We start from the raw sequence: 18,530 nt of genomic DNA, 5'->3' as shown, positions 1-18,530 counted from the left end.
TAAGACTTTTTAAAGAAAGAAGAAATAGCATCATTAAAGACAGAGGTGGTTACTCAAATACTAAAGTACAATTCTGAGATACTTGTGATTTACAGTAGTACTATTTGATACTGTTACTAGATTACATTTACCTGACAGTTTTACCTATTAGTTGCTGTATCTGTTGACAAACTGCTGCACCACATTTAATACCGTTGAAATACATTGTTGTGTAGCTACTGTAGTATTTGAGGACTGAGCTTGTGTACTTCTACCACCTGTGTGAGATAAATATAATGTATGGCATGACAGGTAGCTAGCAGATCGATGTATTTCCCTGACCTTAACCTGAACACAACCTTAATTTAACCCTGATCACCGAGGGGGGGGGGACACAGGAGACAACGGGAGAAGGGACGGACCACGGTCCTTTATTTTATTTTATTTTATTTTATTTTATTTTATTTTATTTTATTTTATTTTATTTTATTTTATTTTATTTTATTTTATTTTATTTTATTTTGAAAAACGCCACCCGGAAGCAGTTAGGCCAGTGCAGGTGGCGTACATCCTGATCATTTGACAACACTCACCGTTTTCTCTTACAGAAAACAAACATGTAATATCTCTTCATTCACACAGTGAGGCTTATGGCAATTTAAAATTAATTTGTCGCCGTTGTAGACTATGTATTGCCGACATTAAAGTCACCAGGAGGAAAGAGAAAAGGCTAATTTGCTAATGGACGATTTATTGTGCGTGTTCGTTGTGCCGTCGTTTTGCTATTTAGCTGCATCGGTGGAAATGAGCACGGACATGTAGCTAAATGGGGAGATTTCTGTAAAATAGCTTCCACTTTTTCATGTATAATAGCGTGCAGTGTGCTCCAAAAGGGACCTGAGGTCGCACACCCTGCAGGCCTTTGCCGTGTACTTGTTTTCCACTTTGCAACGTTTGCAGGGTTTGTGCCTGAGTTAGTTTGCTAACAGGTCGGACACAGAGGAGGCGACGTTACGATGAGCTTCTTCAGTTTTGGACAGAGTGCAGAGATCGACGTGGTCCTCAGTGATGCTGAGACGAGGAAGAAAGTTGAACACAAGACTGAAGATGGAAAGAAAGACAAATACTTTCTTTTCTACGATGGCGAAACTGTCAGTGGAAAGGTGAATGTGACTCTGAAGAACCCCGGGAAGAGGCTGGAGCACCAGGGGATCAAAATAGAATTTGTTGGTCAGATAGGTAAGATAAGATAATCAACACCGGCCCATACATGTCCATCATGTCCATCAGTTACTTCACACACTACACCTACACCTACACAGCACAGTCACAGTGTTGCAGCTGCAACCATTACTGGATTCATTGATTAGTCAGCTAACAGAGGAATGATGGACAGTTATCTGATAAGTAAGTAATAAAGAATCAATGCATTAGTGGGGGTAGGGTTACAATTCACAGTTATTTTCTTTCTTGATTAAACTGCTGGTTATATTTTTGACTGTCACCTAATTGTGTAATTGTTGAATGTCTATCAAAGCTGAGCAGAGCTGAAAGTGAAATGTCTTTTATATGTTTGAAATGTTCAAATAAAAGTCTTGAGAATAACTTTTAGTTGGTTATCACATTAGTTGTTTCAGCCCGAAATGTGTTTATTTCATTAATATGTTGCGAGATTTCCACCCAAAGGGGTTAGGAAAGTCCCTTAACTTATAATACATGATTTGTAGGTTAATTAGACTTAATTTAAGCAAAGTCAAGTTAGGTTTTGAGTCTTTCTAGACATAGTGCATGTTCCATTCCTAAAACGGTTGCTTAAACATATTGCCTTATGTCGCAAATCATGTATTTCCTCACAACAGGTCAGAACAGTAACGGAACTAGTGTCACGGAAAATTAATCCTTCTATACTCCACCATAACTTGACTCATGAAATGAATGCAGGACTTTCTGGCTCTGTATTACAACATTAATGTCAGTAAGCATATTCTTAAAATGTATTTATCTGCCTTTGTCTTTGCTGATGTCACCCTTCTTTTGTAGAGCTGTATTACGACAGAGGTAACCACCATGAGTTTGTTTCCCTGGTGAAGGATCTTGCAAGACCAGGTGAAATAACTCAGTCACAGACTTTTGACTTTGAGTTCACTCATGTTGAGAAACCGTACGAGTCCTACACAGGCCAGAATGTCAAGCTAAGGTAAGCTTGATCATTCACTCTACTTTTACATGCAGTGGAAGACATGACTGTTCTTTAAGCTGTCTGTCATGTGCTACTGTAGCACTCAACATTTGAATGTGCCTGTGTTTACCGTGCAGTATACTGCTTGCTGCTGTATGTCTACAGGAGGTCACGTGGCACAGGGATGTTTTCAGTCTCTGTTTGTTCCACTTGCAGGTATTTTCTTCGTGCTACAGTGATCAGAAGACTAAATGACATCGCCAAAGAGATGGACATTGTGGTCCATACATTGAGCACTTACCCTGAGCTCAACTCCTCCATTAAAATGGAAGTTGGAATTGAGGATTGTCTCCACATCGAGTTTGAGTATAACAAGTCCAAGTAAGATTTTAGGGCTGTGGCAAACCTGTTATCCTTTATCAACTAATCTATTATTTTTATTCTCAAGCAACAAAACCAAAAGAGGATGTCTATTCCTGTTGGCTAAATTATTTTAAGACTTAATTAACTATCAAAGTTGTCAGCTAAGCTTAAAACATGACAACCTCATCTTGTTATAGTCTAAAGACTATAATTACAGTCACAGAGATGCAGCAATGAAATTTAAGATCAATGTTCTTTGGAAATACTAGTGTTGGTGGTGTACTAGTGTAGTATAGTGTAGCGGTTCTGTTGAGTCTGACTTGAGTAAATGTGCAGTACTGCTTAAAAACTATACATGAGACTCAAACAGCATCAGTGATGGGTTTAGAGTTGAAACGTACGTAAATAATTATTTAAGTAATTAATAGTTTGGTCTATGAAATTAGCAACTGTCAGATTCCTAGTGACTGAGCTGCTGGTATAAAGTGTCTTGTTTTGCTTGACCACCAAAACCCAAAGTTCATCACATCATCATTTCACATAATTTAAGAAGTGATTTCTTTGCCATTTTTTTCTTAAATAAGAATGAATATGTTCTTCCTATTGCTGCTGATTAATCTTTGGTCAGTTGACCAACTGATTAATCAACAAGTGGAGTGTATAGATCCAAACTGGCTAGAAATTAGACCATTGAACATTTTACCTTTATCATTTTATTTGTTGATTTGTCTTATTGACAGGTACCACCTGAAAGACGTGATTGTGGGAAAAATCTATTTCCTGCTGGTGAGGATTAAGATAAAGCACATGGAGATTGACATAATCAAACGTGAGACAACAGGCACTGGCCCAAGTGTTTACCACGAAAACGACACTATCGCCAAATACGAGATCATGGACGGTGCTCCGGTCCGAGGTGAACAACACTTAAAAATTGAATTATTCAGCAAAGGTACACATTTTCCAACCTGTTAAAATGTTGTAAAAATGCATTTTTCAGGAGAATCCATTCCCATCCGGTTATTTCTGGCTGGCTATGATCTGACTCCTACCATGCGCGACATTAACAAGAAGTTCTCTGTGCGATATTACCTGAACCTGGTGCTGATAGACGAGGAGGAGAGACGCTACTTCAAACAGCAGGTATGCCAGCGAAAAAATGTAACAGCATGGCTTCCCATTTATTTTTAATATGTTTTCTAATAATTGGAATATTCACTCTATCTGGCAGCGAGTTTAGAAACACACATGTAAATGTAGTCTCTGATCCGAATACTGTGAATACAGTCGTATTTCTGCTGGAGACACAATGTTACTTGGCCATGTTGAGTATCCCTGGCTGGCATTTGTGAAGCTTTTCTATCCTGCACAGTAGGCCCACGATAGGAAGAGAAACAATCAAAGTACAGTAAAATTATTGGACAAGTTGTAGCTCTGCCCCAATTCTATGTTCCATAATAACTGTAAGAAGCTTTGAACATGTGGTCTGAACTGCAAAGCACCAAAATTAATTCAGGCTGGGATCGGATACCTTTTGTCTGTTAACTGCCAAAACAAATGTACTTTTAATCCATTTAAATATGTAATCAATGCCATTTTATAGAATGTATTACTTTGATAAGTGATAGTAAAGAATAAAATAAATAAATAGTAATGATTTTATTAGGACCCTATTTCTTTTTTACTGTAGATTATTCTGAAATTATTTTCTCAGTTAACCCATGACTAGTTTGCTCAATAAAATGTCCATCTCAACTTCCCAAAGCCTAATGTGACTATAAATGATCATATAAGTGTATTGATTACTTTAACTGTAAGAAGACCAGATAGTTGTTTTTTTTTTTTTTTTGTTAAAATACAATAACAAAATGTTAAATTTGATTATCATATATATATATGTATATATATATATGCATATATATATATATATATATATATATATATATATATATATGGCTCTTAATGTGACCTGTGTGTTGATTTAGTCAAATAAAGTAGCTTTAATTAAAAAAATGAAATCAGTACCTAATCAACACTAAAGTTTCATGGAATTTATGGAGAAGCATTTGACCTGCAGCGTCATACTGTGCAGTTCATAGAAACATCACGGCGTCTTTTCTCGTTCCGTAGGAGATCACACTGTGGAGGAAAGGCGACGTGGTGAGGAAGAGCATGTCCCACCAGGCAGCCATCGCCTCCCAAAGGTTCGAGGGCTCAGCTGCCTCAGAGAGCGCACTGGAACAAGCTGCAAACGAGGAGAGCGGGTAGAGCCACTGCCCTCCAGTCTCCTCTCACACGACTTGTCAGCGTCTGCGTCGGAGTGGCGGAGTTACCTGCCAACTGTACAACATCTGGGTCGAGCAGCTGTTTTATTGTTAGCCGCTGCAGGTAAAGGGAGGAAGAAGGGAGACAGACATACAGTATGTGAACAACGAAACAGTTTGCATGAGGCATTGAAAGTGACTTCAGGCTGCTGGTCTTGACCTTCCTCATTAAATGCTTTTTTTTTTGTCTTTGTCTTTATGGGAATCAGACTAACCACCTGTTGCTGTAGCTACTGTGTAAAATCTTTCATGTGAAATTCTTGAATTTTTACGCCGTTTATTTTTTTTGTTACATTCTAACGATTCTTGGGGATCAGTTAATTTCTAATCTCTTAATGAACGCAACTGAGTAGTCATGAACTTTCATCTAAATGTAGATCTCCAGCATTCCACCTTTAATGGACGCATTCCTGACATTGTTAGACTCAAGAAGTTAACTTTGCACTTCTATATCTTGGTGAACACATTTTTCACTTTATTTGCACAAAACAATGGTGAAAGTAAAAACTGGAATTTTTTTTGACCTTTTAAAGTATTATCCCACACATTTTATTTATGTATATAAGACCAGCTAAACCTGTTATACTGTTCCCTGTTCCAGCTCGTGTACATTGACTATACCGTACACAGTGCCACTGAATGACCTTTCATGTTCATATGCTTTACCTCAGCATTCTAGTGGTGTTAGGAAAGGGTGTCCAAGTGTTTGTATTAAGGTCTGAAAGTCTTCTGCGTCATCTTTATTAGAGACTTGAAAGTTGTGCCTAAGTGTATCAAGCAAATTAAATCCTCCTGCCTCTTACATAATTTTAGTCTTTTAACCAGAGAGAAGTTACTGTAGAACTATCTATCTTTTGCAGAATGCTAATCAATTACTCTTTGTCCCCAGAAGTCAAATAAATTAATGCCAAATGGAAAAGAAAATCACAGTTTGCATTGGTTCTATTGCAGAAATGAATGGATGTGTTAAACCTCAAGACACTGAGTGGACAAAAACTGTTTCTGAATGGATTCTCGTTGGGTCAAAATGTCCCAATCTTTGGCTCCAAAATTGCTCATGAATCATTTAAAAATTGGAATTACTGTATCATGGTTAAATGCCTCTGCTTACCAGTCAGGTTAAAGGTCAAATGCACATCTGCCCCGACTCTATTATTTCTAATTAGTCCATGCACGATTCCATGTGGATGTTTGTGCCAGATGCAGTGAAATCCACTCCGAGTGTTGGTGAGACGTAGTGTTGATGAGAATGGGACACAGTGATCTTAACCTTTGACCACTAAAAGCTAATCATTATTATATCCAGTGCATCCGATCGGCTGCAGAACGATACTTACAATACAGTATATGTAGCAACAAAGTAATATAGAGTTGAGAATAAGAACAAGGTGCAGCAGCTCCAAGTAGAAGCAAAGACCAAACAGTACAAATATTCAACACATTACAGCCTTCAAATCCCTTTCTAACAAAAACATTAAACATACCAACACAGGAATGTAGTCACACGTCCTCATCTCAGATCACTGAAAAAGACATTTAAATCTAACACTGATGCTCATTAGTGTGGAGGGTCATCAGCTCTGTGCTCCATAATGACTGTCCATAAAGCACACGAGCCCTTTTTACAAAACATGACAAGAAAAGAGTATCTTGTGTGGTTCAAGCACAATCTCCATATATTATCAGATGGTACCTAAAAATATTCACACGGATTCAGCTTTGTTTAAATTTGAGAGCCAGGTGTTTATGATGTTGTCTGTGATCGGTGTTTACGAGTTGAATTACAGCAATAAAACAGTGCCCAGAGACATTTTGACGCTGAAAGGCAACATTACATATAAGGAAGCATTTCACAGTAAAATAAACCCTCTACTTGCATTAATACACTACACTAACCTTTAATTTAAATTTGAATTTATACCACTATAATGTAGCTGTCAGCAGATATAGGGACATTTGTTATGTAATGTACAAATAGATTAGTTAATATATATTAATTAAAAAGTCTCCTTAGAACATCCACATTATTACAGCTGTTTCATTATTAGTACTTTTTTATATACTCTATGAATCACAGGATGCTGCAGTTGATGAGAAATACACTTGTATCTGACAGCTGCATTATACCATACAGAGATATTTTCATCACTGTTTATTTACTGCTTCTAAAAGCTAAATGCAGTGTGTTAAGTGTGACTGAACATGTGGCAGCTGATCATTCAGAGGGAGATAAAAAAACGGCACTGGAGCCAAAATTAGACAAAAAAAACCCACATTTAATTATATTTTGAAATAAGAAATAAAACACTACAATATTGTATAGAAATTATAATTTGCATGATTTGCATTATGGTTTTGCCACGTCACACAGCGTCGTCTGGTCTAAATCCTCACAGCGGCTTTTTGTCCTCCAAACTTAGGACAAAGTCAAACTCCTCTGCAGAGAGAAAACAGGCTGAGTATTCATAACCAGCCCACCACTATGTAATAAAAAGGGATGGCACAGTGCACTCCTTTACGTACCAGTGGTCAGGGGTTGCACAGAGAGCCGGGCCCTTGTAAAAAGCACCATGTCCTTCAGAGGCCCTCCCTCGGCGCGGTGTTGCAGGTGGTACTGTTTCAGCTCCGACAGAGGAAGAAAACGCTTCATCATTCTTTGATACTGCACATCCACCTGACAGAGAGGAAAAACAAGCTCAGCCTTCACACATTATTAATTATACTTGATGAACACTTGATGTTTGCTGTTCCTCCTTTATTTTACCATGCTCCACTTGGGGTTCTCTCGTTTGCTGGTTGCATCGTAATGGACATCTTTGTTGTCAAACTGAGTGTGGTCCACATAGGCTTCCTTAACGATCTAGAAAAAAAAAGAGGCCGGGCTGTTTGTAGCTTTGTTCGAATCACAGTATTCTCAGCAGCACGGGATAAAAAAAGAGCGACTTACTTTAATGACTCCCGCTATCCCCGGGTTCTTGCAGTTGCTGTGGTAAAAGAAAGCCAGCTGCTCTTCTTTCATCTGTCTCATAAAGTTGCGCGCCTGCAGATGATACATAATTCAGAGGAAGAGCCCCACAGAGAAAAGAAGAAAAAAAAACTTTTGTCTTCATTCTCTCCTTGAGAGACAGAAACACATGCACAAGGCAGCAGGGTTAAAATAAGACTAAGAAGTCTTTTCAGGGTGGTTTTCGGCTGGTTCTTTATTTTTACCACAGTAGTCCATTTTTGTGGCTCTACTGTACCTGATAATTGCGGACGCCGTCCCAGCAGCTGGTCTGATCGGGCAAAGCCTTCAGATCCTCGATCCCAAACTGCAGAATAAAGCAGAGGCATCAGACGAGTGCAGCACACATTCACACGCTCTCAGAGCAACAGACTGTGCCGATGATGAGGCTCTCGCTGCCTCTGTACCTTAACATCGACCCCGTTCTCGAAGCGGCTCTCGGGCTCAGACTTCATCAGCCAGTGACAGTACTGTGGAGTCGCAGGGGATTTTGCTTCAGCTTTCCTCCATCCGCCAACTGTTTTCTTCACAGGAGTGACTGTTTTGCCATCGTCATCTTTTCCTGTGTTGTCGGGCAGCAATCGTCACTCAGTAGAAAACAGCTTATCAGACAGTATGTTTTACTTTGGGATTTCATTTTCTTACCAGAGGTTGTTGCTGTGTGACTCACTCTGCTCTTCTTCTTTGGTGGCATCTCTCACAGTCTATAAAGAGAGCTCTTTCAGTCTTTCATACTTGATGCATTATCTGTAATAGGGTCCACAGATAGCAAGATCCTGTGGCCCTGATCTGGCCCACACCAGGGCCCACACCAGGGCCAAAACCAGGGCCCACACCAGGGCCAAAACCAGGGCCCACACCAGGGCCCACACCACCACTTTGATTCAGTGTGATAGCGGGTGTTTTCGAGGTCTGGGCCACAAGTGGGACATGTCATTTAAGATGGAACCAAATAAAATGCCTATTCCACATCTTTGCCATCCATCTTTAAAATGAGCTGTTTGGGCCATATTAGCTATTCACAATGAATCTGAACTAAAACAAGATGTTCTTAAACAGTACGCTGTGCTCCTTCATTTAATATATGTATACCAACCACTTTTATATATAGACCCCAGATTTGATGTGCTCTAAAGTATTTGGACAAACCAATATAACTAGAATTTCATCTCTTCTATTGTTTCATTGTTCATTTTTGCAGTTTATGACTGTCTTTAAGCACCGACATCTAATTTTCTCATTTCCCCCGGTTTGACAGGCTTCACTGAGCACCTGAAAGCATCATCATCACACACAGCAGAGATTCGCAAAGAGCTTCAACAACTCCACACAGACCTGAGCCACGCGTGAACTAAAGTGTGCTGAGCGTTGATAGAAACTCACAGAGCGGCTGTGAAGCAGCTGTGAACACCAGACCCAGCTGATCGCTCCTACCTTCAGCTCGGCCCTGATCAAGAGAAGCTGTCAACCATCCGGCCCCGCGAAAAGCCCACGGCGCGTGACGTCACTCCCTCAGTGCGGCACTGGTTTTACCCACCGACTGCTCCCGTTTGTAACGGGGCGGCTACAGCTCAGTTTAAAGACACGTTTAGGTGGCTTTAATACATACACATGGTTAGACCATCTGAAAATTGTCATTCTGTTTATGTTAAGGTCATGTCTCAATAACTTCAATTTCATAGGACATATTTACTCAGAAATTGTTCTAAAATGTGCATCTACAAGTCCCCTAGAGGGCACAACTCCTTTATAGTCAATATTGGTTCTTGCAACAATATCATGGTACTTGTACATTAACCTAACATGATCTATATGTGCAAACAAGATCATAATTCTTGTGCATTAGCTGTTCTCCATCTTTAATTTACCTTATGTTGAAGTGAAACAAGCAAAAAAGGTAAAAGATATAGATAAATATTGTAACTGAAATATAAGAAACATAACATGAAGCTATGTAAACCACTTATAAAATGTCAATTAAAAACATAGTAATGTGCAAAGTAGAATACAAAGGAGTGTGTCCTCTGCGGGACATATAGCTGCACATTTTATAACAGATTGTGAGTAAATACGAAATTAACATAGACAGAATGACAATTTGCAGACGGTCCCTAACTCTGTATGACCATGTACCATGTAGGTGCAGTTCTGTTTGCTGAATAACAAACATCAGACGCAGATCAGCGGATCTGTTTCAGACGAACATCTGTTAAATATTCAATATTAAAACAGTTCATCAGCGATGTTTGACCGCAAGTATGTCACCATCCATGATGACGGCGACTTACTGTAAACAGAGTACAGACAGACAGCTATTCAGTGACGGATAGCTAAAAGCCCTAACGCTAAATTAAAGCCGCTTTGAGAGGATGTGTAAAGCCTTTAATATTTTCTTTTCTCCATTCAGACCAGGGCGTTAATTAAATAAAATAAAAAAGTAGCGACGTCCTACCTTTTGGACTCTGTCTCAATACAACTACATTTCCCAGCAGCAGCAGCGGCGGCAGCAGTCGGTAAACATGGCGACAGTCGGGCATCTCGGACGATTCAGCGGACTGATGTCCAGCATGTGCAGGAGCAATCGTTTAATATTTAACAGAAGTTCACAAAGACGAGGAATTACTTCGTGTATCGACCGTAAGTCCCAGTAAATGACAGGTGTTACGGGCGTTTTATATGACAGCTGTGGCGACCACAACCAAATGTAATGTTGCATGTAACTTAAGCCAAAACTGCTAACAGGCTATCAACTTAACTGTTACCGTTTATGTAGCCACAGCTACTAGTGTGCACATCGAGTATTTTAACCAAATAATGAACAAGTAAACGCATTTATTTTTTCTAATATTACATTCACTCAGCTGTCATTGGTTAGTTTTGGACCTCCTGCTCCCCCAGTCAGAAATCAGAAGGGGCTACACGCCCCACTCTTAAAGTGAAGGAAGGACTTCCCAACCTGAGTTTGAGCATTTCTTTATTTACAAATGTGTTTGGTGGGAGACTTATATGACTGTTGGATTTCATTAAGACCTAACGTAGGGCTTTTTTGTGACTGAATGAAGCGCCGCCCTCCATGTGCACAGAGAAGTTTGAGTCTAGGTTCTGCCTGAAGTTGTACGTTTTTGTGTGTTAAGTCACAATGACAATAAAACACTGCTGTTTGAATACAGTCTGTGTAACTACAGTGAGACAGGATCAGTACAATTATTCAATCTTGTATTCTATTTGTGTCAGTCTGGTGTGAGTGCATCCTGTATGTGAACATTTAGGGTTTTCCACTTGTCCCTCGGCCTGGCATCCTAACCGAGGCTGAAACAGCTACAGAATATTTTTTACAACATTACAACCCCCATCACAAGTCAGAGCCACTCACATACTAATTGCAGCTTGTTGTGGTTCTAGGTACACTATTCTCACCTTGTATGCACCAACCCTGCTAAACTGAATGTATGTCCATCTGCAGGTAATCACATTCTGCAGCTCAAAACCAAAGAACAAGCATCGTGGTGACTCCTTTAAAAATATGAATTTGTCATTTTATGGGAAACTGAGGGAGCGATTACAAACATAAAGTGCTACTTTTACTACCATTCAAACCGAGACCGCTGCGTATTATATGGATGAAATACACCAACAATGTCTCCTCATTGTAATCCAGGTTTTATCAAAACCTAAAGTTTGGTCTGTAGCTTCCAGCTGTTTGTGGACAATCACAGTCACATTTACTGTAGTGTACCTGTTATCTATGCTCCAGCATGGTAGCATATTGGTTAATCTGTACTGTGTGTTTTCTGTTTGTTGTTCTGTTTGTAGCTTCTTATGGACTCACAGATGAACAGAAGGAGTTCCAGAAAGTGGCCTTTGACTTTGCAGCCAATGAAATGAGCCCACACATGGCAGAATGGGACCAAAAGGTATATTTCAGCAAGGCAACAACACTTTTGTTAATGCCATGGTTCTTTACAAGCTTTAACATTTTTAGAAACTGAAAATTCTGACATCAGAAATTCATCTCTCGCCACTGTTATTTTGAAATTACTCACATAATAGGATGCTCTCCTACACACAGCTGTGTTAATAAGTGTTAAAATCAGTATCTTTCTCATAAATAAAGCGTTGGTTAAGTTATAATGATTTCTCTTTCCCACCAGGAAATTTTTCCAGTGGAGACAATGCGGAAAGCTGCTCAGTTGGGGTTTGGTGGCATTTACGTTCAGCCAGATGTTGGAGGATCAGGCCTTTCTCGCCTCGACACATCGATCATCTTTGAGGCCTTGTCAACAGGATGCACCAGCACTACAGCTTACATGAGTATCCACAAGTATGATCGCAGTTTGATGAAGATTTAAATGATTAATTATTTACTCATTCACAAGAAGACAGGATAGTGTTCTTCTGACTTGAGACTGGTTATAATCATAACATTTAGAAAATGCCCTCAAATGACAAAATTTGCCAAATGAGCTGCCATGCTATGATATGTATTTGTTTTTGCCTGTTTTACTTTGCAGCATGTGTGTCTGGATGATAGACACCTTTGGCAATAAGGAGCAGAGGGAGAAATTCTGTCCTGACCTCTGTTCAATGGAGAAGTTTGCTTCCTATTGTCTCACTGAACCAGGTGTGTTCATAGATCCTTAAAGAGAACAAACCACTTCCACAAATATCAGCCGATGTCATTATATGTTGTGTGATCTTTGACTTTAGGCAGCGGCAGTGATGCTGCTTCACTTCTGACCTCTGCACAGCGGAAAGGAGACAACTACATCTTGAATGGCTCTAAGGTTCTAGCATATTTCTGCTCACATGCAACTTGATTCATGTATGATCATAAATTGCCTGTGATTCTGAAAGACAACGGTGAGCCACAGAGTCTTGTCTCTTTGTGATGTTTCAGGCCTTCATCAGTGGAGGAGGAGACACCGACGTCTATGTTGTGATGTGCAGAACAGGAAGTAAAGGACCCAAAGGCATCTCATGTTTGGTGGTGGAGAAGGGAACACCAGGCCTGAGTTTTGGAAAAAAAGAAAACAAGGTTCACAGATGTACCTCAAGTAGTGAATGCATCATTTTGTTCTGTGCAAGTTTTCATTAGGAGCCACTAGATGGCAGAATTAGGTCACAGTCACTCAGCTGCCATCTGATCTGTTCTTCAGGTGGGCTGGAACTCTCAGCCAACCAGGGCGGTGATATTTGAGGATTGTGTAGTTCCAGTGGCCAACCGGCTTGGTGAGGAAGGACAAGGATTCAACATCGCAATGAAAGGCTTGAATGGAGGCAGGATTAACATTGGTGAGGAGGAAACCACTGTGCATGTTGTCACCACTTCATGAAAACCATACTCTGCCATTCAAACACTTAGGGGCACTTTGAAATGTCTTTGATTTGTAAGAAATCAAACTCATCGCAAATACAGTGTCAGCATTTTATTGTTTTTAACGGAATATCTACATCTGAACAACTTTTGAATTATGGTGTAAATGTCGTTTTTCTCCAGTTAGATAAAAGATAAATTTTCAAAAGCTTCATGTGGTCTGGTACAACCAGTGGCTTATGGCAGATAGTGTTAGTAAACATAACAGATGCAAAATATCTGTGCAATAGTTTGACTTTTCTTCAGTAATTTATCATCACTCCATAACTGTCACTTGTGGTCACAGTTACATATTCTCCCCTTTATAAGAGAATACTCTGTCATGGTGTTTGTTGGTCTCCTGTGAGCAGTTTTCATTTACTCACTCTGCTTACAGCTTCCTGTTCTCTGGGGGCAGCGCATGCCTCCGTACAGCTAGCGAGGGATCACCTGTTGGTACGCAAACAGTTTGGGGATACACTGTCCAACAACCAAGTGAGAACCAAAATCTTAAGAGTCTATAAAATCTGGTCCTGTCAGTGATTTTAAAAAAGAAAAAAACAAAAACAAATAATAAATGTACCCAGAAGTCATCTTTCCTTTCTGCCTCTGTAGTTTCTTCAGTTCAAACTGGCAGAAATGGCCACCAAGTTGGTTGCGTCCCGTCTTCTGGTGCGTGAAGCTGCTACAGCGCTGCAGGAGAACAGACCCAGTGCCGTTTCGCTTTGCTCCATGGCCAAGCTCTTTGCCACAGACGAGTGCTTTGATGTCAGTGTTACGGAATAATATGATCATTTACATTATTATTAAAACAGCTGTCAAATGTCTGCACTTGATTCACATCATTACCTGCTTATACTCAACAGATCTGTAACCAGGCTCTTCAGATGCACGGTGGCTACGGTTACCTCAAAGACTATGCAGTGCAGCAGTATGTTCGTGACATCAGAGTACATCAGATCCTAGAGGGTGAGCTTTTGTTACAGTGATCTTACAGATTGTCTTATGCTTATTGATTTGATATGAATTAGGAATGTAAGGAACAAGTAAAGCTTGTGTGACTTTTCATCCTCTTGTTTCTCTTAAAGGCACAAATGAAGTGATGCGAATGATCATTTCTCGAAATCTACTGACGGAGCCATGATAGATCCTCTTACCCATGACTTCAAGCGACTTCAGTACTGACCATGTTCTTATGGTCTTCATGTTTGGTTTGTTACTAGACGACTTCCATAAAATCCATGTGATTTTTTTTTTCTTCCATGTAGCCACTTGCAGGTCAAAATTTCCCACATAACCAGTGTTTCTCCTGCTAACTTTTAGGCCTTCCCTTGAGATGAAGGGTATTTTATCATGTTAAAAAGCTTCTGATGAGCAGATTACTAGTGTGTAGTGTCTACCCACTAGAATACATCTCGAAGCACAGCAGAATGGAATAACGGTTACAGACACGTCACATTTTATTGAAGCCATTGTCTCGGTTGTTGAGAAACTGTTTTAAATCCAACAAGTATTTTGTTTGGAACTGATAGTGTGAAAACAGAGAATTAGTCATTTTTTAATATTATTTTTTCTTTGAACATTTTCAATTTTGGGAAAGAGGTTTTGATTTCACATTTTTATCATGTATCACTGATCAGATTCAGTCAGTTCCCTAAAGTGGCCTTTGACTTTTTGTTTAAGTCCTTGGTTACTGTACTGTTTAATCTACTTTGTGTTCAGTAGTAGGAAAACTGATAGAATAATAGTTCTGTATTAAAATGTATTTGCAAACTACACCTGCAGCCACTCCAAATAAAATGTTATAGCTGTTATAACAGGACAAAGCTTTGTCACTGGCATTGTGAATCATGCTAACTAGGGGGTTTTCCAACACTTTGCATGAATAATGTCTTTAGAGTGGACGTGAGGATGTTTCAGTCAGGCTGACATCATACTCTAGAGAAAGTTATTAAGAAAAATGCAGAACTGGTTCATTACACTGCATTATTTGCTGTAACGTCTTGTTGCCATTGGATACCTGATGATTTCTGTTTACACATCTGAACATGAGAACATTTATGAAGTAATTGTAGTTACAATGTAGTTATAGTTTTACCTCTGAATGACTTTATTATTAATTATTATTAACTGTGTTTTTAATGTTGAGGCCAATCTATTTAGAATGAATCAGAGGCCCAAAAAACATTAGTGTATGTTGTTCAAAATGCTCTTAATATAAGTAAAACCTGCTCAGCAGTAGGCGCCCAGCTGTAGAACAGCTGGGTGTGTGTGTGTGTGTGTGTGTGTGTGTGTGTTAGCACTTGCATTCTTGTGAGAAGTACTTGCTCTTGCTGTTATATCAATTCTTAACCCCCAAACATTCTTGAAAAGCTGTCAGGGCATGAGACCATTTTGATTCAAGAATCCTCATAAGAATACAAGTACAGGTGTTTGTGTGTGTGTGTGTGTGTGCCATTTCATACGTTGGAGCTGCGCATTAGAAGAACCTTCTGTACCATTTCTATTTCTTGCACTCAATTTCCTCCACCTGGGCCAGCATAGAGCTCTCCATCGTCTCCCACTCCTGCTCCTTTTTCTTCAGAGTGTACTTGAGCTCCTCTGTGGCCAGATGAAGGGATGACCTTTCTTCCTGCCACTCGATACACTGCTCTCAAGCCTCTGCTCAACCTTCCTCAGAGCAGCCATGAGATGGTTGTTGGACTTATTCTACTCTTCAAGTTGAGTCACGTAGAGCTGTTTGGACGTCTCAACGAATCAGGAGGGTGGATTTTCTCCTCCTTCCACTGGAGACAACTATTCTTTAGTATCTTCACTGTCCTTTAGTTCTGAATTCAGGGCCCTAACATTATCAGGATGTTTTCAGGCAATGAGTTGAGATTTCGAAATTAATTTGAGCCGCGAGGCGCCGCTCTCTCTCAGCACGGACTTCGAGTTTCATTCCTTCTCCAGGGACAGGGATATTATGAACTCTAACTGGAGCTGCAGGTCCTTGGCGTTTTCCATCTACAGCTCAGGATTACGAGCTGTCTGGGTCCTCTTGGAATCCTCTTGGATTTCTAAGAGGACTCTCCCCTCACATTTACTCTGCGTGAGCTTTACTTTACTGTCCTTCAGAAGACACTTCACTTCCTCCTTTTACTAAGCTGTTTCCAGCTGTTTCTTCTGCTGTCTTTGTTTGTTTTTTTTGTTTTTTTTTTGTGCTCTTTGCAATCTTCAGTCGTCACAGTGAAATGTGTTCAAACCAAACATGGCACTGACAAATACTTTCACTCACATTTCACATGCAGTATTGTAGAACATACTCTGATGTCACTATGACATCGCAGTGTGTGTTCAGTCGATGTTGCTTCCAGTAGATTTAATTTCAATCTATTCGACATATCCATTCTACTAAAGTAGAACTGTTGTACATAATAAAGTGACCAGCAAGTGTAATAGTTACTTTATTTTCTTTGACCAGCACTGTATTAAAGGTGCTACATTAAGCCTTTCAATGCCCAATCACTGCTACATTAGTTTAAATACAAAATACATAAAAACACATCAGCAGGAATGTTGGTTGAATACTGGGGGAAATCAACTGTTCTCTCTGCCGTATTAGTTGACTAACTCTACTGTATTGTTACAGTATTTAGTATACCAAGTTACACTGCCCGTCCAAAAACAAACTCACACTCTAATATTTTGTTGGACCGCCTTTAGCTTTGAGTACGGCACGTATTCGCTGTGCCATCGTTTCAAGAAGCTTCTGCAGTGTCACATTTGCAGTCCAGTCCCTCTCATCAGACCACACGACCTTCTTCCATTGAACAGTTCTTAACCCAGTTTTAGTAGTTTCATCAACCTCCTTAGATGTTTCATTTGCTTGATTCATACAAATAATTTGACCCTTCGGAAACAGATTAACACCTTTTCCACTACAGGATGTGTCTTCAGACGTGGTTTAACAAATGAGAAGCTACTCACTGCATCAGTTAGAGTTAAATAACTTGTTGGTAGCTGAAAAATAATCATCCATGCAGTAATTATCCTGGAGGAGGCTCTTACCTATTTGTTTAGTTAAATCAAGGTTGTGAGTTTTTTTTTTTTTTGGATGGGCAGTGTCAAGTAACAAGCACCTTTGAACAGAATCATCAGAAACCATCAACGTAAAACCATTTTATGTTGTAACCATTTTGGTTATATTCTACCATAATAGGCAACTACCTCATACAGAAAAGTGGCTTAAAAATGTTCAGACCTCTCCACTTTTTGCACACTTTGAACTGTAAATGTAATTTTCAGTGGATAAAATATTTCTCCATCAGTCTACACTCAATTAACCACTGGCCCAGACATCTGGAACCATCAGGAGACCAAAACCAGGTAAGGTCCAAACCAGGTAAGAAGAGCATGTTACAGATCGTTTGGAGCATGAGGGGTAAAAAAAAAAAGTCTTTGTTATGAGTGTAAAATAATGGACAAACAATTGTATCCTTTTTAAATTAAGTCTACAAATCAAATTCAATTGTTACATAAGTTAAACAAACAACTCTTACATCAGCTCGAGGAAATGTGCATCACGTAAAGTGTGTTACTGGAATAAAAAGCTATTTGCTGTACCTGAATTGGAATTTTTCTTGGGGTTTTAGTGCAGTTAGCCTGAGAAATACCACTGAACAGTGATCTACACAGCCAGGTACAGTGAAAACTAAATTCAATTATAAAAATGTTTTTATATATTTTCATATGTTAGAAAAATGTAGCCAAAACAAATACAGTGCTGTGAAAACAAGACAGGCCGTTTTAGTTTGGACAGTTTTTTACTCTTAATAAATGAAATCATCATTTAAAACTGCATTTTGTGTAATATTGAACTTAGTTTGAGTGTGACAAATCCACCAAAAAATAAACATCAGGAAGCTTTTTTCACAGCACTGTATTGCAGGAACTGCAAACTGAATACATGTCAGTTTACAATATGCAGACAGACTGCTTAAAATGAACACCTCTCCTAAATAAATAGATAATGACATTTTATGTATACTGATGATCACTATTTGAATGTCATTTGGAGAATCATCCTAAGCCATAAATAAAAACACATTTCTGTTCAGTGAGTCAGAATGCAGGATACAAAAAGAAACTGAAATGAGCGACACAGTTAATTTTCAATTAAAAAAACCCAAAGGGAGAGTTTGTGCCAATGAAGCACAAACCTCCTGTGAGACGTATCCTTCTTCTACAGCCTGTCAGACCTTCGTGGAGAAAGTGCTTTCCATTTCAAGGTATACTTCCTCTCTGTCAGTTACCGCTGTCTTTTCCCAGCAGAGCTTCCTCTGGCAG

The 18,530-nt window shown here is 39.4% G+C and overlaps 3 protein-coding genes across 5 annotated transcripts; 2 read left to right on the top strand and 1 right to left on the bottom strand.

The window, feature by feature from the left end:
- The first annotated feature begins 529 nt into the window (after window positions 1-529).
- On the top strand, window positions 530-5,789 carry vps26b (VPS26, retromer complex component B). Its single transcript, XM_026339880.1, has 6 exons — window positions 530-1,218; window positions 2,020-2,176; window positions 2,375-2,539; window positions 3,262-3,437; window positions 3,522-3,664; window positions 4,652-5,789. The coding sequence occupies exons 1-6, from the start codon at window positions 996-998 to the stop codon at window positions 4,787-4,789; spliced, it is 1,002 nt and encodes a 333-aa protein (XP_026195665.1). The 5' UTR covers window positions 530-995; the 3' UTR covers window positions 4,790-5,789.
- Window positions 5,790-7,120: 1,331 nt separating this feature from the next.
- thyn1 (thymocyte nuclear protein 1) lies at window positions 7,121-9,366 on the bottom strand. 3 transcript variants are annotated; one of them, XM_026341534.1, is made up of 8 exons: window positions 9,185-9,366; window positions 8,495-8,553; window positions 8,257-8,411; window positions 8,088-8,156; window positions 7,793-7,885; window positions 7,610-7,705; window positions 7,369-7,519; window positions 7,121-7,282 (listed from the first exon to the last, which is right to left on the bottom strand). In XM_026341534.1, exons 2-8 carry the CDS (start codon window positions 8,541-8,543, stop codon window positions 7,236-7,238), a joined length of 660 nt encoding a protein of 219 aa, XP_026197319.1. In that variant the 5' UTR covers window positions 8,544-8,553; window positions 9,185-9,366; the 3' UTR covers window positions 7,121-7,235. The 3 variants fall into 3 exon arrangements, with proteins under 3 accessions (XP_026197319.1, XP_026197302.1, XP_026197310.1); XM_026341517.1 differs by having other exon boundaries at window positions 9,233-9,366; XM_026341525.1 differs by having other exon boundaries at window positions 9,284-9,365.
- Window positions 9,367-10,331: 965 nt separating this feature from the next.
- acad8 (acyl-CoA dehydrogenase family, member 8) lies at window positions 10,332-15,227 on the top strand. Its single transcript, XM_026341504.1, has 11 exons — window positions 10,332-10,486; window positions 11,663-11,763; window positions 12,001-12,170; window positions 12,361-12,470; window positions 12,557-12,633; window positions 12,747-12,884; window positions 13,006-13,141; window positions 13,600-13,697; window positions 13,818-13,970; window positions 14,069-14,171; window positions 14,291-15,227. The coding sequence occupies exons 1-11, from the start codon at window positions 10,369-10,371 to the stop codon at window positions 14,344-14,346; spliced, it is 1,260 nt and encodes a 419-aa protein (XP_026197289.1). The 5' UTR covers window positions 10,332-10,368; the 3' UTR covers window positions 14,347-15,227.
- The last annotated feature ends 3,303 nt before the right edge of the window (window positions 15,228-18,530 follow it).

This window comes from Anabas testudineus, chromosome 13 (genome assembly GCF_900324465.2).
Source record: "Anabas testudineus chromosome 13, fAnaTes1.2, whole genome shotgun sequence".
In the NCBI taxonomy this organism is placed as follows: domain Eukaryota; kingdom Metazoa; phylum Chordata; class Actinopteri; order Anabantiformes; family Anabantidae; genus Anabas; species Anabas testudineus.
Note: the sequence above shows the minus strand (reverse complement) of the source record. Positions and strands in the feature narration are given on the sequence as shown.